Source organism: Rhinolophus ferrumequinum (assembly GCF_004115265.2).
Source record: "Rhinolophus ferrumequinum isolate MPI-CBG mRhiFer1 chromosome 15 unlocalized genomic scaffold, mRhiFer1_v1.p scaffold_54_arrow_ctg1_1, whole genome shotgun sequence".
Classification (NCBI taxonomy): Eukaryota; Metazoa; Chordata; class Mammalia; order Chiroptera; family Rhinolophidae; genus Rhinolophus; species Rhinolophus ferrumequinum.
In genome coordinates, this window is record NW_022680357.1 from 14613451 (window position 1) to 14635404 (window position 21954).

The following is a 21954-nucleotide window of genomic DNA, read 5'->3' on the forward strand; positions in this document are numbered from 1 at the left end:
ACCCAGTGCTGGGCATTGGAGAGTCCAAAACAAATAAGATACTGTGCTTGTCCTCAAGGAGTTCACAGTATGTGGAGTAGGTAGGAGACAAACACACAAACAGTCCATTTTAATACAGCGGGGGAAGCCCAGTGATGGCGACTCATGAAAGAATATGCCTTATCAGCCTGTGTGGTGTGAAAGAAGGAGGAATCCTGTTTTCTGTGACAACGAAGGAAGCCAAAACTCAGTTCTCCACGGTCTCTGGAGGAGCCTGACTCTCCTCTTGTCTGTTTCCACAGGACAAATGACCAGCTGGTGGCGTTTCTCTCCCGCTACCGAGATATGAATTTCTTGAAGTCACACGGCCGGGACAATGCAAGGTAATAAATACATTTTCCTCCTACCTTTGTGCAAACTGGAAATGAAGGTCTGAGCGATCACTTGGGGGCTTCCTCCTGGGCTGGTTTGGTGCAGCCAGAAAAAAAGTTGAGGATGAGAGAAAGGCAGGTACGGGTGGGCCTCGCACCTTCCCTGTGGGATCTGGAGTGGTCCTTCCTGTCGGCCAAGGACAAGGGACATAAAAAATGCTTCCCATCATGTCATACAAGTAGCCTTTTAAAGCTTTCGCCCAAGCATTTTTGTGAGTCCATGATCTCGTTATGGCAACTCTTCAAGGTAAGGAGGGCAGCCATTGTTGATTCCCATTTTATTGGTGGGAAGACTGAGGCCCACAGTTTAAGTGATGTGCCCAGATCAATCATCTGGTCAGACAGTCATTCAGCAAACATTTGCCGAGTGCCCAGCACATGCCAGACTTCCGTGTAGCAGTGACCAGGACAAAATCCTCACTCTCCTGGAATTTACTTCCTAGTGGAAACGAGTCTCGTGTCAGCATGGAGTTGAACTCAACTACCCTGACTCCAGCCCTGTGCCCTCACCACTGCCTCACTCTTGCTGCCCAAGATGTCGGCAGGGACTCGAGCTGCCCACGCCCGATCTGGACCCATTGTGCCTGCCTCGTCAAAATGAGCAAAGCCAAATGGCATCACTGCAGTCTGGCTCTCTGAGCTGAGTCTGAATCTCCATGGCCAGTGATCAGCTAGAAGGGACAGTCTCCAGTGGCTCCTGGAGGGGAGGTCACATGATTGGCTCCACCCTCCGGAGATCAAACACCATTCAGAATGGCCTGGGAGTATTCTGACCTCTGAGAGCCTTTTGCCAGAGTTGACCTCAGAGCAGAAGCTGGCAGCTCATAGGATGATTTTCGCTCGTTCCTGTGTGTTGTGTGGCCCTCGTGTTGGTTTGGCTTGGTTTGGTTTGAATTCAGGTACTTCATTGGAAAATCAATAGCCCCATTTAAACATAGCAGTACTTCCCATGAAAATCCAGATTTCAGCTCATCTTACAAGATAAGGAGGTCCGCTAACTCGGTGCCTGAGTTTTCTCATGGCAGTTGTCAGCTGGATCGTAGACAGTGCTCTGTGGGCCTCACCTGTCCCCCTTCCCTACCTGGCCCTGTCGGCATTTCAAATGGCCGTGTCTGCCTTCGGGGTTCTCTGCCACTGCTGACAGGTGTGTGGTTTCGGCTGGCTCCGTGACTCCCTTTCCCCAGTTAGCCACAGCAGGGTAGGGACAAAAGAAGCAGTGGGCTTCACTTCCTGAGCTTTTGAGAGGTAACCCCGGGGTCCTTGTGTGCTATCGTTTTCCAACATTTTAACTCTGATTTCACCCAGCTGTCCATCCCCGGTGTGCGGCGACTGCATTCTTTCCATTTAAAAGGAGCCCAGACTTAGATTCTCCACACACAAGTACAGATCAGTATAGTACTTTCCAGCCACTAAGGGTGGAGAGGCCTCGGTGGATGGAAAAGAATTATAGCCGCTGTGTGTTGTGTTCTCCCCGCTAGGCCCTTTTCATACAGGATCCGACTTCATTCTTACAGAGACACTCAATGAAAAAAATAAGAAGTATTATCCCCATTTGTCCGGAAAAGGAAGGGAGGTCTTTGGGAGCCTAAATGAGTTTCCTAAGGTCACACAGCTGGAGAGTGCCAGAATTTGAACCCAGGTCTCTGTCCCCAAAGCCCACGGGAGTGAGGTAGATAGAGCTGAACAAGATTCAATGGAGGTGGTCGGTTATCAAAACCGGCTCACATATTCATGTCCCCACCCTTAGGTACAGAATGAAGACCCCTCTTCCCCTCTAGGTAACCTGGTCTTGCATGGTTTTTTATGCAAACAAAGTCGCATGAAGGGAGCCCCTCGTAAATTGATAGAAGTGTCTGACTTACATCCACCCTACTATTCTTGTTTCCGCCGAGTCAGGATTGATTCTCTGGCCACTAGTTACAGGAACTGGGGCTAGCACAACGGTTAAAATCCTGGGCTTTGTGGTTACACCTCCTGGGCTGGAGGTCTGTCCCTCTGGGTCCCGCTGTGTTGCACTGGACAGGTGACCGAACCTCTCTGAGCCTTTTCCCTTCTCTGTACAATGCAAATATTAATAGACCTACACTCATGGGGTTGCCGGGAAGACTAAGTGAGATGCTGCCTGAAAGACATGTGATGTATAGTCAACGCCCTGTCGTGGTGGTGGCAGTGCCGCTGCTGGCATTGCCATGACACGCACAGGACTGAGATATGGCTGGTGACAGAAAGGAATCGGTGGTGTATGGGCTGGAGCCGTCCCTCTGGGGGTGTGAGTACTTCCCGTGTAGCTGACGAGCATCCGTGGTTGACGGTGGTACCCCGATGGCCTGGGACAGGATAGAGGCTCAGGCGAAGGAGATGTGGCTTGCAGCTCCCTCTAAAACCCTAAAACCCAGGGCTTCTCTGGACAGAACAGCTCACAGGTTCCAACGCACACACACGAGTCCTCAGCTGGTGTTCTCTCACTCAGACGAATCCAGGGCAGTAACTGAGCCTTAATTTACTAGTAAAGTCAGCCAGCATCTGCCAGTCACTCCTCTTGCTTAGCTGAGCTCTCACCCATCTTGCACACACCCCGTTGTCTGCCCCACGTGTGCGAAGCTGGGCGTGGCTTAGCTCCGGTGTCTGCACTGGCGGCATGTTAGAAAGGGGGCTTTTGGTGGGAGATGACAGAAACCCAGCCCAAACTACCTGAGGGGGTAAAGGAAGCTATTGGAGAATGCACCTCCAATCTCAGTATCTGACCTCAGATATGGCTGAATCGAGAAGCTCAAATGACATCATTAAGCCCTGACTCTGTTACTGCTTTCTGGGGGGCAGCGGAGAGGTGTGCGTTTAATTTTTTAATTGTTTTATTCCTGGACAGGGTTAAAGTAAAATAAACACATCACATTAAATAGCCACGTAATTCACTGGCGGGAACCCTTTTTAAATTGAGATATAATTGACAGACAACATTATATTAGTTTCAGGTGTACAACATGGTGAGTCGATATTTGTGTACAGAGGGTGCCAAAAAAATGTATTTTAAGAAAGGAGAAAGACTATATTAAAATTGTAATATTACACAATGAACGACACTAGTGTTCATTTGATCAACACCATCTTTTCAGCGAACACCATTGTTACCATAATTCACTTCAATTTCGAAAAGTCCCACATAGATAACATGTCTTAAAATGTGTCCCTTTTGTTGGCACCCCCGGTATATTACACAATGATAATGCACAATCAAGTCTAGTTATATAGTTACAGGTTTCTTTGTGTGATGAGAACTTGTAAGATTTACTCTCTGGTCACCATGCATGACACCCCCGGGACTTATTAATTTTATAACTAGAAGTTTGTACTTTTGGATCCCCTTCACCCTTGAACTTCCCTTGTGTTAGTTCTAGTTTCCTTTGTATCGGTTTCATTTTCTGGCTGCAGCTGGGGACCCTTCCCAACTTAGTAGTCTCCGTTTACAGATAAGGACACTGAGCGTCCGAGAGGGGAGAGAACGTGCTTACTGAAGCCCACACGGTCGGGAGGGTCCGGACGCCAGGGGAGGGTGTCCCCAGAGCCCAAGCCCAGGATCCCTGCCTGGCGACGCCTCTCTGTGCTCTGGTCCCGCTTTCCTCCAGGACACTGTGTGGCTTCCAGGCAGCTGCTCTGCTTCTCAGGGCTCCATTTTCTCCCTTTGGAAAACAAAGGGGGTGAACGAAATGGTCTCCAGGGTCCCTTCCCGTTCTGATGCTCCGTGCTGCTGGACCAGCCCTTGTAAAAGGCCGTGTGGCCGGAGCAGAAAACTTCAAAGACAACAATGGGAAGGGACACGGGCAACCAGAGAGGGACAAAGTAGGCCCCAGGGTGCCTCCGTTTGTACCGCCACGTGGTTTCTAATGGCAGAGTTTACCTTCCGTCCCCAGGACCATGCCGTTAGCCGCCATTTGGACTCCCAGCTCCCGCGGCGAAGAGATGGCATAAAGGCAAACTAGTATTTTAAAAGCTGCCAAATTGGTCCTGACGGTTCCTGTAATTAAAGGAAGGGGAGTGTTGTGTTCACTGTTTCTTCTTGCTTTCCACCCCAAATACAGTGACTGGATCCACTGAAGGCGGGGGACACAGGTACGTTTTTCCAGACAGGCTCCACAGGGCGAGCAGAGGCAGAGCCCCAGGTCCCCTCACAGCCGGAGGACACGGTCAGGGAACATGAGACAGGTTTCCCGAATCTCTGCAGCCTGGTGAAGTCTCAGGGAGTGGGCACGGGCCCCTCACAGGGAGATGGGAAGGAAGAGTCGTTTCCCGTCTGCTCTGGGACTTTTCCTGCCTGGGTTGATCAAGTTCTCCACCTAATTCAGGGTCACCAGGGACCCGGGTGCTTAGCCCTGGGACTGAGGCGTAACCCTGGGACCCTGTGGTGTCGTGAGTGGTAGGAGCGTGAGCGCTGGAGCACAGCCAGCTCTGCTACAGGACAAAGGACTTGGACTCTCCAGGCGCCCGTTTTCTCATCTTAATCGAATCCGGCAGTGAAGTCAGGATTGGGGTGACTGAGAGTCCTCACTGACCATGGGGAGGCCCCAAGCCAGGTGCTTTATGTCATTCCAGCCTCATTGGGCAGGTGTTAGCCCAGTTTAGAGATGAGTACAACTGAGGCTTGGAGAGTCGCTGTAAGGTGCTCAAGGTCCCACAGCTGGGGTGGGAACCAGTTCGTCTGACTTTCAAGGCCACGTGCTTTTATCGCCCCAGGATCAGCGACTCCATCTGAGAAGACCCGTAGTTTTAAGTTCTTGGGGTGAACAGATAAAAGAACAATATTCTCAAGCCTTAAAGGAGAATCTTTTTTTTAATGAGTGGGGGACGGAAGTCAGCCCCTCCCCCAACTTTCTCAGGTCAGCCTTTCCCACAGTGTGCTTATGCTTTACCAGTGATGTGTAAGGTTATTCCGGGGAGTTCATCCATGTGCACTCTGGGAAAGGTGAGTATTGATCGTATGTGGACCAACAAAAATGTATCACATTAGCCCATCTAGCCCATGACTTCATGGATATTGTGCTTAGAATAAGACTACGTTTAGAAAAAAAGCAGTTGAAGCAATTTAAAGTGGTTTCGAGACAAATATTAAGGGAGTTCTCATACGGATGCTACATAAACCACATAGCATAGCAGTGAAGAATCCAGGCTCTGGCTCCTGAATGCGGAGCTCACAGGCTAAGCCCTCGCTAGGTGTGTGACCTTGGCTAAGTTACATCAACCACCCTGTGTCAGTTTTCTCATCTGTAAAATGGGTGTCAGTTTTCCCATCTGTAAAATGGGAATGATGACCAACCTCACAGAGTTGTTGTAAGAATAAAATGAGTGACTATATGGATAGGCTCTTGGAACAGTTAGCTGTGCATATGAAGTTGATGACAGTGGTGATGGTGGTGGTGGTGGCACTGGCGATAATGATGGAGAAAAATCTTGAAGATGGTATACAAAGGATTAACATTTCAGAAACATATTCTGCAACTCGTAGGGAAACGACGAGCCTTTCAAATGTAAGAAGGCTAGATGGAAAGGAAGGAAGCTAGGACAGGTCCCAGCCCCCAGGTCAGAAGTGACATTGCAAGTTTCTTCCTGTTCCCAGGTCTGGATCCTGCCCCCACCCCCGGCCCCACCCTCTACAGGCAGCACTCCCCATTTGGGTGCTAGGAAAACACCAAAGCACCTTTGGCCGCCTGTTGTCTCTGATACTGAACTAATCCTCAGACCCAAACCTCCCTTGATGTATAAACAGGCAACTGTGTAGCCAGAAGTTGGCAGCTCCTTCAAGAGCCTGGCCAGGAGCTTCCTCCAAGCAAATCTGCTTTCAGGAGGCCGTTCGGTGCCAACTTGCTTATCAGGAGCAGGGCTTTCTCCCCAGCTGTCTCCTCACCCTGACTGATGTCAGGAGATAATTAATATCGCATCTCCAACGGGGAAAGCAGTTGCCTTTCCCTTTAGTTCTTCTGACACCCAAGAGGTGGGTTTATCACTGTTTGCATGTTCACTTTACTTAATTATGGCAGCCATGTCAACAAGCGCTTGGCATCGTGCAGGGACGCACCCAGTTGTGTGTGCCCTCTCTTGGCGTCCGCGTGGGTTCTGAGGGCGACTCTGGAACTTCTCTTTTTTTCCAACCAATACACATTGACTTTAGACAAAAGACCAGAAGGAAAATAGGCTCACAGCATCGTGTCTGAGAGTCAGAGTATGGTTTTCATTCCCTTCTTTGATTTCTTCTTGTGTTCCAAGCATTCTACGAAGCGTATGCATTACTTTTACAATCAGAATAAAAGGCAATAAACGCTATTTTTAAAAATGTGTGAAATGTGGAAAACCCACTAGCCGCTCAGCGGACCTTTAGATTCTGGGAGGCTGCAAGCTGCTTCGGGGCCTGAGTGCTGTGAAGTGCATGGGCCACCAGCGGGGGGACTCTTGGGTGCAGGATTTGGGCCCTGGACTCTGCATTTCTGCTCAGGCTTGTTTCCCTGCCATCGTGGAACGTCAAACCCCAGTCAGCTTCCTTTGCACGGGGCGTGGAGTCATAGTCACACCTGTGGAGGGTTTACTGTGTGCCAGAGGCTGTCCTAAATGCCTTACAGACTGATTCTTTCAGTTCTCCTGACAACCCATGATCGCCATCGTGCCCATTTTCCAGAGGAGGACACTGAGGCTAGAGAGATTCATCAACACACAGCTTTGTAAGTGGGGGAACAGAGTGGAACCCGGGCAGTCTGGCTCCGGAGTCTGGCACCCCCGGCCTCTGCGCTCATTCTTGGAGTGGCCTGTGGCGTGTCCACCTTGTCCAGGCCTCACGGGCTCACGGATGATACGTTCCTTCCGCCAGTCTGCGGCTGGTCTCCTCCTGAGTGAGCTGGTGAAGCTGAGCGTTTCGCTGTAGGCTCAGCCTCCTTTCAGCGCATCTGGGCTCTTGCACACACTGTGTCTGAGAAAGCTTATGAGACTCTTCCCCACAACTCTCCAGATGACTGATTCCTTCTCATCGAGCATAAATGCCACCTCCTCAGCAAAGCTTTCCCTAACAGTCTTCACTAATTAAGTCCCTGCCTCTCTATTTTCTGTCATTGCACTCACTCTGAGTTACTCTGCGTAGCACTTAACCACAAACATCTAATTACGTATTAATGTGTCTCGTAGCTCTTTGTGTCTACTTCTTTATTTATTTATTAGAGCCGTGGTAAAGCCCTGTGGCCAAGAAAGGGGAATCCAGGGCCTGACAGTTAAGCTGTGAGTCCCACCCGTGCCACTAACCAGCTGTGTGCCCTTTGGAAAATTACTCTCCCGCTCCGTGTCTCTGTTCCTTCATTTGTAAAGTGAACTCATAGGGTTGTGGTGGAGACTAAACAAGAGAATATATATTGCGTGTGAGGAACAGGGCCTAGGAAGTAGCGAGTGCTCAGTAAATGGTAGAGGTGACTATTTCTGGGGTGTGTGTGTGTCTGTCTGTCTGTGTGTCTGTCTGTCTGTCTTCCTAGAAGAGAGAGAAGGGGAGGGTGACGTCCATCGTATTCCCAACCACATCTTCAGCACATAGACCCGGAGTATTGAACGTCCTGAGTGAGGAACGCCACCCCCGCCAGCCCCCTTGCTCTCCCCGCTGCTGCACAGTGGAGACATGACGGCTGAGTTCAGCCCAGGTCAGGAAGGGACACATCCCACCCACCCTGGGCCTGTGACAAATGGCCAGCAGGGCCCCTGTGGAGCTGCCGCACCGGGAATCCCGGGAGCTGAATCCTCAGTGGCTGGTGGCCGGGGAAGATGGGATGGTTTTGTAGTCACAGGATTCAGACGGAGCTGGAAGGATGCCCGTGACACTTGTCACCTCTGCCACCACAGCCATGGGTACTGCTTCACTGGAATAACAGCGGGAGATGGGGTTCATCGTGGGGGGCTTTGGGCTTCTGTCCTTGGTACTGAAATAGCGCCGCTTTTCACGGCACAGAGCGTCTCTCCTTAGTCCTGGAGGTGGCCTATACGTACATAACACACCTGTGTACCATGTCACAGGAGAAAGAAGAAGAAGGGTTGAAATTTAAATTTTCTAGCTTGATGAAGGAAAGACGTTAAGCGTCTTGGCGGCCCTTTATGGACCGCTTAGTGTCTGAGCACTTGGCTAAGCCCTCCCCCATGTATCATCTCATTTAAACCTTCACACCGGCTCTGGGAGGCAGCATTTATTACAATCACCGTTTTCCACGGGGGAAACGGAGCCATCACAGGCTCAGGCAGCCCAAGATTAGTGCCGACCCAAGACCTGAATCGGGTAGTCTGGCTCCAGAGTCCACAGCCGGGCCCCTGCCTCAGAGGTCTGTCACGTGGGAGCCAGTCCCACAGCTGGCTGGCTTCACACACTGCGGTTTTCATGCTTTGTCCCGTGACTTCATTTTTTAACTAAAATGCTTAGGTTGTACTTAACGCTAAAGGAGTAACCTGGGTTCGGTGACAGGTCACTGAGCAGGAAAAGAGAAGAAGGGGAGATTTTTATTTTTTCTAGGCCCTGTGACTTTGGACGACTTACAAGCACACGTCCCTCTGGGTGTGTGTGTGTGTGTATGTGTGTGTGTGTGTGTGTTAATCTGTAGAATTAGTTCTATCAGCTGATCGCTTACATTCCTTCTTGTTCAAACACGCTGTTCAATCTGAGGGGCAGAGTTCTTCCTTTTAGAACTCATTATAGGACAAGACATTCCTGGAATAATTTCACACTCGATGGCTACGCCGAGATTGTCACCGGGGAGTTTGCTGGATTGAATGGAGAGACTTCTTCACTGTCGGCCTTTCCTGAGGTCCTTCCCAAAGGCCCCTGATGTTTTCATAACTGAACTCTTTTCCCACAGGCGACAGCCAGGTCCCCTCCCCCCCTCCTATTGATTTCCTTTGCTCTCAGCTGAGTAGACTTGGTCCCCATGACCTCTTGGTAGAATCCTATTGAGCTGCGACTTTGTTCCATTCTGGGTCCGTGGAGGTGTCTCAGGAAGACGTACCCTGCAAGGTGCATCCCAAGAGATAAACCCAGAAGCCAGCGATTCCAGGTTTGCCCTTGGGCGGCCTGTTGTGGAGACAGAAACCCTTGTGAGGTCTTCCAAGAGCATCAATGAGCCGTTTCGGTTCTGTCATTTCTGCACAGTGTCTTTTTGGGGCAATAGACGTTCTCAGATCCTTCGTTTGGATCCTTTTGGAGGGACCTGGCGAAGCGGGACAGGTGAAGAATGGCAGAGTAGTTAAGAGCTTGCATTGGATTCATCCAGACCTGGGTTCAAGTCCAGCACTGCTAGCTGTGTGACTCTGAGAAATTGACGTAACCCTCCTGTGACTCAGTTCCTTCGTCTGTCAAATGTGTGTTGGAAGAATCAGATACCTGGTTAGCTAACAGCTGCTACTTCCTGATTACCTGACAGGCATGGCTGCTATTCTTCCCTTTATTTATTCACTCTCTAAATATTTACTGAGCACCGGCTGTGTGCTAGGCTCTATTCTAGGAATTAAGGTTACAGCAGTGAACAAAAACAGACAATTATGTCTGACCCCTCTGGGCTCAGGAGAAATAGACAATGAACGAAATAAATACCTTGCATATGACGTTGAAAGTGTAAAACGCTGTGGAGAAAATAAAGCGTGAGAGGGTGACCAGGGGTGTGAGAGAGGTTATCACCATGTAAGAAGGCTGATGGTTGGGCCAGGCCCTTGCTTGGAACCGTGCACCAAACCCTGTGCAAGGACCTTTGGCGACATCACCCAGCGCTCTTTCACAGCTGATTTGGGAGGTATCAGGCAGGTGTCCCAGGGCTCATCCGACAGATGAGGAAACTGGCGTGCAGAGAGGTTAAGCCAGCCCACATCTCACAGTCTGTGAAAGCAGAGGGAGGACTCGAAACCAGCTCCTTTGCTGTCTGTTCTTTTATGGTTCCATCTGTTGACCTACCCAGGTGCCCCAGGTAACCACGTCAACAGGAAGTGGAACAGAAGGGAGGAGAGCGGCACTGGTCACCTCCTGTGTCTGGGCCCATTGCTGCAAATCAGTCCCCCCTTCCCTCAGCTGAGAGAGCCAGGCACCCGTTACTGATGAGCCCAGCCCGCACGTGGGAAAAGGCACACCCAGGGGGGTCCTGACTTACCTCGATTCCCGACCTTTACCTTTTCAATTCATGGCAAATGCTCAGAGCAGGTGAAAGAGCAAATCACTCTGATTCCTTCCACCCGCCAGACATTCAGAGTCTGGGCTGTGCCACCACCTTTTCCCAGTCCAGACCCAGTTCCGTGCCGGTAGCCCCTCTCAACCCAGAAACGTTCCTGAGACCTTGGGAATCGGTTGTCTCTATTTTCACTCACAATTAACCAAAGCACGCATTTGCAGCTTATCAGCTTTGGAATGCAGTAAATACAGCCACCAATCTCCTAACCCCATGAATATTTCATTTTGGAGATTGCTGCATAAATATTGTATTTAGATATTATGGGCTGGGATATCACATTAAAATTGCAAGACGATGCTATTATCCCATATAATGGAACATGAAATTAAAAAACTGGTCCATGGAAAGAAAAATTTGCAAGTCCTTGCGCTTGTGTTTCTTTTCCTTCTCTTTCTCCGTTAGTCTTGGATCCCACGTAAGTTTTGATGTAAATTCTCTGAAATGTAAAGTGTTAGGCATGGTTAAATGCACCGACTGGACATTATTGTATAATTAGCACCAGCCAAAGTCAAGGTGGGATTTTATTTTCCTAAACTCGGGGCTCCTTTTAGTGAGCCAGTTAGAGCTGCGTTGTGTGTCTGTGCGGTGATATGAGTGTAACGAAAACCTTCACCAGGTTTTTCCCACAAAGAGATCCCTAACCGCTTTGGCCATATGAGACCAAGCTTGGGTTTTGAACATGGAAGGATGTGTTAGGGAAGGAACAAAACCAGGGTGTGGGATACCTGAGGCTTCTGATTGCTTTCCATAGACACAGAAAGCAGTTTAGAGGTTGCCAGGGGCTGGCAGAAGAGGGGCCAGGCAATGGGGAATGACCGCTCCTGGGTATGGGGTCTCCGTTGGGTAAGGAAGTATTTTGAAACTAGATGGAGGCGGTGGTTGCACAGCATCGCGGAGGAACTCTGTGCCATTGGACTGTGTACTTTGAAATGCGTGATAGTATGTTGTGTGAGCTGGAGGAACAGCAGGGTCCCTGAGTCGGGAGACAGCCAGACTAAGCTCCCATCCAGGCAGCTCGTTCCTGAGGAGCAGGGGTCATCCTTAGTCCTCCCTGCCCCGCACCCGACACATAGTAGGTGTGCATCTAATGCTCACTGCAGAGGCGCTGTTTGGGCCGGAAGGCTGGGCTCTAGCTCTGTCCAGCCTCCCAGCACAGCCACTGCACCAGCCCTTTGGCCTCTGATTTCCGCATCCACACAAGAGGACGTGCCAGCTCTGCAGCCCGCCTTACGGAATTCCTTATGTGTATGTCCATATCCACACTCTAGGGCAGGAGTTATCCACCCGGGGTTCGTGGGCAGAATTCACGGGGCCGTGGCTTTGAATGGGAAGAGAAGGATCTTTATTTTCACTGAGCTCTCCCCGAAATCTAGCTAAATGTAGGGAAGAAACCGCAGTAGTGCCAGCAGGAACCGCTAGCAGGAATCACATATTTTCCTATCACATTATAATTCATGCACATACCTCTAAATATCATTTATGCTCACCGCTTCTTCACAATTACAGTGGCTATTAGACCTGCCACGGATCTCATTATTTCACGTGTTAGGAAAGAAACACACATAATTATCATAAATTTGGTGTTTTAAAAAATATTTTATAATTTTGTACTTAAGGTGTGAAGCAAAAGGCGCTTGCCTGCCTGTATTCTAACTTGGGTGGTTTTTTTGTTTGTTTGTTTTTGGGTTTTTTTTTGATATTCTGTAATCCTATCTATTTTGATGTAAGAGCGTTATTCTGAGCTGGGGGTCCACAGGCTGCGTTCGCCAAGGCGTCCGTGGCAAGATGGAAAGATGACGTCAGAGTCCTCTAGAGAGGAAGTAGGTGTCGCAGATGATTGCAGATGCCACCCGAGTGTGCAGTGGACAGCATTCTAAGGTTCAGTGTCCCCACCTGTAAAATGGGTGTAATGATAGTACCTGCCTCGGAGGACAGAGTGGCCTGCCTCACCTGTGAAGACCAGGTGACAGACTATGCACAGAGCCCCCAGCTACGTACCTGGCACACAGTAGGAGCGCAAGAAATGCTTTGATTGCCGTGTTGTGCCATGTCACTTGGCCTCTGGGCGGAGCTCCCTCTTTCAGGGCACCTTTGGGCTAAAGGCTTCTTTGTCTCGTTCAGGTTCATCCGGAAACAGGGCCTGGACCGGCTCTTCCTGGAGTGTGACGCCCACATGTGGCGCCTGGGGGACAGGCGGATCCCCGAGGGCATTGCCGTGGATGGCGGCTCAGATTGGTTCCTGCTGAACAGGAAGTTTGTGGAGTATGTGACATTCTCCACGGACGATCTGGTGACCAAAATGAAGCAGTTCTACTCTTACACGCTGCTTCCTGCCGAGGTGAGTGTCCAGGAAACATTCCTGAGAAAGGTGGGGGCCAGCGCTCACCTCTGCAGCCCAGCAGGTACTGAATTTTGGGCAAAGCGATGCTGGGTCCTGTAGGTTGTGCTCCAAACCTCCAGAGGGAGACGGAGAACGGTATCGGGACCTCGCGGGACTTTGCTATCATAGCAGCCGGTGGTCTCCCGCAGAACTGCCACCCACAATGCACAGCGTCTTAATGCAAAGTAGACAAGGCCCCTCCCTCCTCAAGGCACTTGGCTCCCAGGGTCATAAAATCATCACAAAATACTGATTTCGTTAGAACAAGACACGGCCGTTTCTAGAAGAGTGTTGTAAAAACAAACAAAAAAAAACCCCACGAACCTCTGCTGCCTGCAGTGTTTATGGTACCCCGCCCCAGAGTTGTGCAGTGCACAACCTGCACAGCTGTACTCATCTGTGCTGGCCCTTGCAGGACACACGCATGTTGCCGTCCACAGCTCCTCTGCAGTCACCGATCCTGGAGTGACAACTTTCTCAACACCAGGAATCCCTTTTCTAAGTCTGAATGTCGTTCTGTCATTTCCTGACAGACAGGCAGCAGTGCTGGCCTCGTCAGTTACACCAGAAATCCCAGGGGTTCCAACGAGAGCCAGCCAGGGCTTCTGCTGGACCCACACAAATGCCTGGGACTCGGCAGTTCCTGCTGGCTTTCGGAAGCTTTCACAAATACACCACTTTTCAGACCTCAGGGCGGGAAGCTGTCTTAGTTCAGGCTACCGAGTCCGATAGGTGTGGTGGTTTATAAACACCATAAATTCACTTCTCCCATCTGGAGGCCAGATGTCCGCGGTCAGGGTGCCGGCCTGTCCGATGAGGGCCCTCCACTGCCTTGCTGACGGCCTGCTACCTACAGTTCTCTCTGTCCTCACATCGCGGAAGGGGTGAGAGAGCGTCCCGGGGCCCCCTTCTTAAGGGCACTGATCCCTATGCCTGAGGGCTCCACCTTCACCTCCTAACCATCTCCTAACACTACGACATGGGGGATTAGGACTGCAGCCTGTGAATTTGGGAGGTCACAAACACACTCAGTCCCCTTCAGGAGCCCTGGCGTGCAGGCCTGCAGACTGTTCTCAAACCCACCTGGAAGTGGGCAGGGCCCCAGTGCTGACGTGTTACGTCTGACGCGCCACAGCCTCCTTCTCAGAGCTGGGCCGAGCGGGTCTGGCTCCCTGACCTCCAGCTCACTTGCATCCCAATTTCCAACCTCAGAAAACTCCAGAGCTGGTTCTGTTCCTTTTGAGCCCCCAACCCCTCCGGTGAGTGGTCCACCGTGCCTTCCTGGCTGTGCCCCATCTCCGGACCACTCAGGTTGTGTGTGTCCAGGCCAGACGAGACATTGGATCTCATTTGATGGTTTCCACGTCCCTCGCCAGCACCTGGGGCAGTGCCAGGCCCCGCGAGGGGTGATGGGCTCGTCATCAGGTTTTGCTATTCTGCACACATGTTAAGTAATCAGCTTTTAATCCTGTTTCAGCAAAAATCACCTTTTCTCTCAATTCCGATAACCTCCTCATCCATTACCTTGAAGGGAATTTCTGTATCATTATGAAGGGACACAGGGCAATCAGTAATTGGGTGCTTCCCCCCCACACACACTTGATGGAGAATACACTCCTCTGTGGGCTTGCAGACAGTTCAAGCTTAAAATCCAGGCTCACAGGCACATCAGTTAGCACCACAGCAAGGTCAGCTGGGGGTGGTGGCTGGAGCCTCATTTGGCCCACGCACCCGCCCGCTGAGAAGAGGCTGTTTGGGGCTTGTGTTAAGATGCCCATCCAAGCCTGGCTCTCTCTGCCCCAGCCCTGCCCCAGCACACACAGGCACGTTGCACTCCAATCCCTCCTGGCCCCACCTTCCTCCATTCCAGCATCCCGCCTTGCCGTCCCTTCTCCCAGACCACCTCCAGGGGCCCAGCTCCGAAGAAATCTGGGGGCTGTGCCATAAATTTAGAACAGGCACACATGGATGCCCCCGTAGTTTCCCCCAGGGAGCAGAGCGCAGGGGGAAAGGTGTCTTCTGGTATCTGGGGTTATTATAAAAGTGTCCAAATAGAAGTCAGCCTCACAGCGTCTGTCTGTCTATCTCTCTCAGCATCTCCAACCACGTCTGTTCCCTCTGGTCTGTCTTTTCACTCTCAGCACGGCCTCTTTGTCAGGTTCCTCAGAGAGGTTGGCCAAGAGTCTTAGGATTAGGGGAAATGATGGCCCCTGGTTCAGCACCGTGGACAGTGAGCCCCCGCACCCCTCCCTGGTTTGCAGTCACACCACTGCACCCCTTCAGGCAGAACCTCCCCTGGGCCCTGAGCAGGACCCGACTGGCAGACCCTCTGTTCTAGATGAGGCTCCCAGAGGGTATCTTCACAGTCAGGGGGCCCCAGGGCACGGCGGCCCCCGCAGCCTGTTCCCAGGAAGCTGCCGAGGGCTCAGGCTGGCCCCTCTCTCCCCTGCAGTCCTTCTTCCACACAGTCCTGGAGAACAGCCCCCACTGCGACACCATGGTGGACAACAACCTGCGCGTCACCAACTGGAACCGCAAGTTGGGCTGCAAGTGCCAGTACAAACACATCGTGGACTGGTGCGGCTGCTCCCCCAACGACTTCAAGCCGCAGGACTTCCATCGCTTCCAGGTGACACCCCGCCCGCCAACGCCCGCACCTCCCTCCCCAGCCTGCTCTGCGGGGCCCCAAGGCCAGGCCTGGCGTCCTCCTTCCCGCCCTTTTCAACCCTGGCTGTCACTATGGATAGGAATAGTGACAACATCTGCAGGAGCCAGCATCTGTTGGTCACTTACCCACGCCGCCTGTATTGACTCCTTAACTTATTAACCCCAACAGCCTGATAGATAGATAATGATAATTATTATAATTGTAATAATAATTGTAGTTAATTATTATTATTTCCATTTTAGAGATAGGAAAACTGAGGCATAGGTAGATCAAAAAGCTGTTCCAGGTCACACAGCCCAACGTAGCCCAACGTTTCCAAAGGCCATACTCATGTCCATTTGTTTACACTGCTTTTCAATCAGAATCCCCTGAAATATTTGTTAAAAACGCATTTCTGGGTACAAACCTGAGACTACCTAGGGCAGAGTTTCCCCCCTCGGTGCTCTTTACCTTGTGGCTGGATAATTCTTTGCTGTGTTGAGGGTGGGGGGCCCCCGGACACTGGAGGGTGTTTAGCAGCATCCGTGCCTGGCCTCCTCCCACTAGACCTAGGAGCCCCCTGCACTGGTGACAACCGGAAATGCCTCCACACGTGCCACATGTCCACAGGGGGCAAACTCACCCCTAACCCCCCCCCCCCCCGAAGTCTGGGGAAGTCCAGGAACTTTCCTTTTTGATTTATCACGCTTTGGGAAATTCTGAAGGGAGGGCAGCCACCGCATTCTGTCAGCCTAAAGGAGTGACAAGAGGTTCAGGCGTCATCGCCTTCACGGGCACCTCTGCACCACCTAGTAAGGTCCAGCTGTAGGGAGAGCAGAGGCAGGAGGGTGGTAAATGCTCCGGAGGGGGCTGGGCCCCCACACCTGCCCAGGATGACACCCTCTTTCCATCCTGCGTGAGCACCCCTCCCGCTCAGGAGATCACCAGCCTGGGCTCCTTCCTCCTCTCCCCCTCGCCTGGCCCACCCATCCCCACCCCAGCTGCAGAGAGCACAGACTGAAGCCTGCAAAGTATTAAACACGTCACTCCGAGGTCGCCCGGGCCACCATGTGAGGATTGTGTGCTGCTTCCAATCCGATAACTCCCAGGGAGGGAGGGCGGGGGCTGCGCTGCCAGGCTGATGACCAAGTCTGAGGCGCCTGAGCCGTCCAAGGTGGTCACGGGCTGCCTGCGTGGAGCTGACAGTCTCCGGGCCTCGATCCCCTCGATTCCCAGACCAGCGGAGCGTGTTAGAAATGCAGAGTCTCAGGCCCCGCCCCGCCCTGCTGAGTCAGAATCAGCGTGCAAACATGATCCCTCCCAGGGGACTGGGAGGCTCGTGTGTTTCAGAGGCACAGGGGTAGGCTGTGTGCCAGGCCCACTGTGGGCATCGGCTTCCCTCGGGTAGGCATTGTTTCCATGGTGCCGGGGGGAAACTGAGGCACAGGGTGGGCAGCTGACTTATTCACGGACACACAGTAGGTGGTGTGGGAGGTCCCGCCCCCGTGTCTCCAGGTCCAGCCCTGGGCTTTCTGCATCAGACCCCACTGCCCTCCTGGTCTCGTGTCTACACAGGCGCAGAAGCCACAGCGGGCTCCACCCGTCATTCACATTCCCTAAGGGCTCCCACCTACCGTCTTTTGCCTCCATAAGCGGTTGCTGCACTGAGTTTTTGTTTTTGTTTTTTAAGACCTGTTTTTGGTGGCAGGTTGAGAGCTACCCAGGGACCTCCTCGAGCCCATGTTAATTTAGGCATAAACTTGGGTGACATTTTCACTCCATTGTCCATGCAGAAAGGCTCTGCTGAGCAGGAAGAGGGTTGCAGGAAGAGTATGTGACCTATTCCAAAGGGGGAAAAAAAAAAAAAAACTCCCACTTTTGTAGAGGCCCCGTCATCGTCCTCGCTGCCAACCTCATCACTTAGAGCACAGCCAGGGTGGTTCTTGGAAGCTCTGCCCTTTTGGCCTCTTGGCGGCAGCATTTGGATGCCAGCTCCATCATCTGGGGACATCGGGGTCTCTCAGAGCTCACGGCTCTTTCACAGTCAAAGACCAAGAATATCCCCCAATATCTAGAATCAGGACACGGCTGCCTGTGAGGAACTCAGGGTTCTTGTTCAAAGAACTGCGAGGAAGAGAACGATAAATGGAGAAACGTGCCCTTGTAGAAGACCCAGCTATGACCAAAGAATTGCAGACAAGGAAAGGGGGCTACCCTCTACTGAGTCCAGTTCTCTGCCCCCAGAAAATGAAGATTTAAAAGCCCCAGGTAGTAGGCTCAAGAGGGCTGCTGATAATAGATAAGAATAGCGTCTAACACTTGTCTGCCAGACTATGCTGAGTACCCTTGTTATTATACCCATTTTAAGGATGAGAAAGCTGAGGCCCTGGGTGACTTGTCCAAAAGACATATACGTACAGCTGGAAAGCAGCAGAGAGGATTTGAACCAGGTGGCCTGTCGTTTCAGTGCTACTGTAAGGGAACTGAGCTCTCCCCTCCACCACAGAGGCAGGGGGTCCCATGGGTTCGTGAAGCAGGGAAAGCATGGGACGTTCAGAATAATGCAAAGCGTACTTGTTATGGGGCTTCCAGTTTCCTCAGTGAGCAGCTAGATCCTAGGATGGTGCAGCCGAAAGAACTGGGCTTTCAGAGGCATCGGATCTGAGTTCAAATCTTCCAGCTATGTGAATTCGTACCTAGGACTTCCCTTCTCTGAGCTCAGTTTCCTCATCTGCAAAATGGGAATCCTAACACCTGCTTTGCAGCATTGTTGCGGGGATTAGAAGGGTTGACATAAACGCAATGCCCTGCATTTATAGACGGTGCTCAGTAAATATCGTCATTGTTGCTGTGAATCCACTGTAGCAAAAACAGTGCTAGAACCAAACTTAGGTCAGTAGTAACACCAGACCATAAGCTCCTCAAGGGAGGGGGCTGTGTTCGAATTGTTTCCATAGCCCTAGACCAGGCGTCCGCAAACTCCAGCCCCTGGGCCAAATCCAGCCCACTGCCTGCTTTTGTAAATAAAGTTTTTATTGGAACACAGCCACACCCATGCATTCACAATTCTGTCCGTGGCTGCTTTCACACTATAGCAGCAGAGAGGAGTAGTTGCAAAGCTGGAAATATTTATGACCTGGCCTTTACTGAAAAAGTGTGTTGATCCCTGCCCGGGTTATAGTGTAAGACCTGGTAGATAACAGGTGCTCAGTATTTTGTTTCTTTAATCCTGGTCCCTGGATCTTAATTGTGGTTCTGCCATTACCTTGCTGTGTGACCTTGGATAAGTCCCTTTCCCTCTCTGGGCCTCAGTCTCCTTGAAAACGTGGCTTGCACAAAGGGTCCTCAAACACAGCCCCCTCATCACCAGGGAAGCTTTTGTAGATACAGATTCCTACGCCTCACCTCCAGAGATGCAGACTACAATACCCAGCGGGTAATGGGGAATGGAGGGGACTGGTGCGCTGAAGAGACCATGCCCCTCTCAAGGGACAGCTGCTGGTTTGCTTTAACCAGCTGTTACCATGTAGGAACATGGCCCCAGGTTGCCAGACCTGTTTCTGGGTACAGGGAAAAGCCACACATGGTTTCTGTGAACTCTTCTTGCTTCTTAAATGTTGCCAGCTAATTCCATTTTAAAACACTCTGCCGGACAATTAAAATATGTCCGCAGGCTGTACGTGCCCTAGACCTCCAGCTAAATGGTTTCTGAGATCCAGCCCAGCCACACACATCTAGGATGCCATTTATTTAAGAAACGTTTCATGATGCTTCCCGCGTGCCCATCGTGGCTCTAAATGCTTCACCAACGAGTTAATACTCGGTACGTCCTCACACCCTGACTGCCGGCTCCATTTGCAGGGGAGGAAACGGAGAACAGAGGGGTTAGTGCGTCACGCTCGGGGGGAGCCCTGCCCCACGCCCCCGCCCCCGCCCCGCCCCACTTGCTGAAGCTCGTCTTTCTCTCCCACGAGCACAGCAGACCGCCCGGCCCACCTTCTTTGCCCGCAAGTTCGAAGCCGTGGTCAATCAGGAGATCATCGGGCAGCTGGACCACTACCTGTACGGGAGCTACCCTGCAGGCACCCCGGGCCTCCGCTCCTACTGGGAGAACGTGTACGACGAGCCGGATGGCGTCCACAGCCTGAGCGACGTGACGCTCACCTTGTACCACTCCTTCGCCCGCCTGGGCCTCCGGCGGGCAGAGACGTCGCTGCACACGGAGGGGGAGAACAGCTGCCGGTGAGCCGGGGGCGGGGAGAGCGGTGCGGGTGGCGGGACCCGGAAGGAGGCAGCCACCCAGGGGCCCTCCCCTGCTTTAGGGGCTGCAACTCCACCCCAGGCTTTTCCCGCTCTTCCTTTGCCTAAAAGGCATCCACACAGTGTCCCAGCGTTCAGAGCACGTCTCCGGTCTAAGCCCGCCTCACCTTTCTCCTTTGCAGAATAGCAGGTGTGATGTTTACCCAACGACTTCCTTTCAGTGTGTGTAGTTTAGATGGAAGTTCTAGGTCCCCTTGTATAGTTGTGTTTGTCTTAAATGGGAGGTAACCATGAGCAAACAGAACTTTTTTTCACTTCCTGTTACGGAAAATGTCAAATATATCCAAAATAAAGAGGAGTGTGTAACCCCCAGGCTCCCATCACCCAGCTCCAGCGGGGACCAGCTCGGGCCCAATCCTGGGTCACCTCCCCCTCCTCCCAGATCAGGCTGATTGAGGCACAGCCCAGATGGCATCTCGTTTCAGCCATAAATAATAGACATCTCTGAAAAATACAGACTCCTTTTTCATTTTTTATTTATTAAATTTATTGGGGTTAATAAAATCATACCAGTTTCAAGTGTACAATTCTCTAATATGCCACCTGTCTGTTGCGTTGTGTGTTCACCACCCGGAGTTAGTTCTCCTTCTATCACCATGGGTTGGATCCCCTTTACCCTCTTCATCCTCCCTGCACCCCACTTCCCCTCTGGTAACCACCATGCTGTTTCTGTGTCTACCAGTTTTTATTGTTTGTTTGTTGCTTTCAGTTTTATATCCCATACATGAGTGAAATCATATGGTTCTTGACTTTTTCCATCTGATTTATCTCACTGAGCATGATAATCTCAAGATCCATCCGCGTTGTCACAAATGGTCCTACTTCATCTTTTCTCATGGCCGGGTAGTATTCCACTGTGTATGTATACATCTTCTTTATCCCATCGTCTATCGAAGGACACTTCGGTTTTTCCGATGAAAGACTCCTGTTTTAAAACATAACCATGCTCTCATTGCCACACCTAAAACGATAACCAAAAGCATCGCTCAGATGCAGAACTGCGATTTAAAACGTTCAGAGGACCCTTTAGAACCATCTCACCGGCCAATAGCGGGTACCAGTTGACACGGAGGAAAGGGTGTTCTAGAAGATAGGGGAAGAAGAGGGCAAGGTAGGAACACAATTCAACACCCCCTCCCCAACACCCCACACCCCCCTCACCTTTCCCTGAGCCGAGCGGCCTTTTGCATTTTGTGGCGTTTCTCCCACGCGCCATCCGTGTGCACCGCAGACGTGTGCGCGTTTGCAGGGCGTCAGGTGTGCTGTTGCTTTCCCACTTGGCATCAGAGTATTAGCCCCCCGTTCCCGGGCAGCTTTGCAGCTGCTGTGATGCCAACGGTCCTTTCTGATGCCGCTGGTATTCCAGTAAAAACTGCAGAATGAGCTTCATCCAGCCCTTCCTGTAGCTATTGTCAGTAATGGACCATTGTAAATAATGTTCTGATGACTCGCTTTTTGCAGAAAACCTTTTTGTCCCCCTCTTCTCTTTTCTGATTACTTTTTTAGGATGCATTTCCAAAAGTGCCTCTAATCACTCTCCTCCTCTCTTGTTCTCCCTTCTCCTCCCACCTCCTTTTTAAAGAAATTACCATCAGTGTCTCTCCACTGAGCCTTCCCCCACGTGTGCCTCCTTGCCCGCTCAGCTCTCTCCTGAGGAATTATTTTGTTCCCTAAAATTCGGAAAACATGGGAAAGTTTCCAGGCTGGGGCCTCGCGCGTAGCCAGCTGGGTTTCCGCAGGGTTGCAGCAAGTTTTCACTGTTTCCTCACGGCCTCAGCCTTGCCCCTCTCCCTGCAGGGTCCAACTTAGTTTGAAGGGAGCCCCGTGGGGAGTGGGACCCCAGGGTCTGCAGTTGGAACTCAATTCTGTTGACCTTGGGCAAGTCCTTCACCTCTCCGACCCTTGTTTGTGCAGCAGGAAGAATCAGAAGCCTAAGCTGTTGTGAGGTTCAAAGGAAATCTTCCTCAACAAAAAGACCTC

General features: G+C 51.5%; 1 protein-coding gene across 1 annotated transcript in view; it reads left to right on the forward strand.

The window, feature by feature from the left end:
- Nucleotides 1-21954, forward strand: part of XYLT1 (xylosyltransferase 1) — a 287617-nt gene that overhangs the window by 252567 nt on the left and 13096 nt on the right. Inside the window, exons 6-9 of the mRNA XM_033101272.1 lie at nt 282-362; nt 12749-12965; nt 15460-15636; nt 19634-19896. Of these exons, the coding sequence (XP_032957163.1) occupies nt 282-362; nt 12749-12965; nt 15460-15636; nt 19634-19896 (738 nt within the window). The remainder of the gene's footprint in view (nt 1-281; nt 363-12748; nt 12966-15459; nt 15637-19633; nt 19897-21954) is intronic.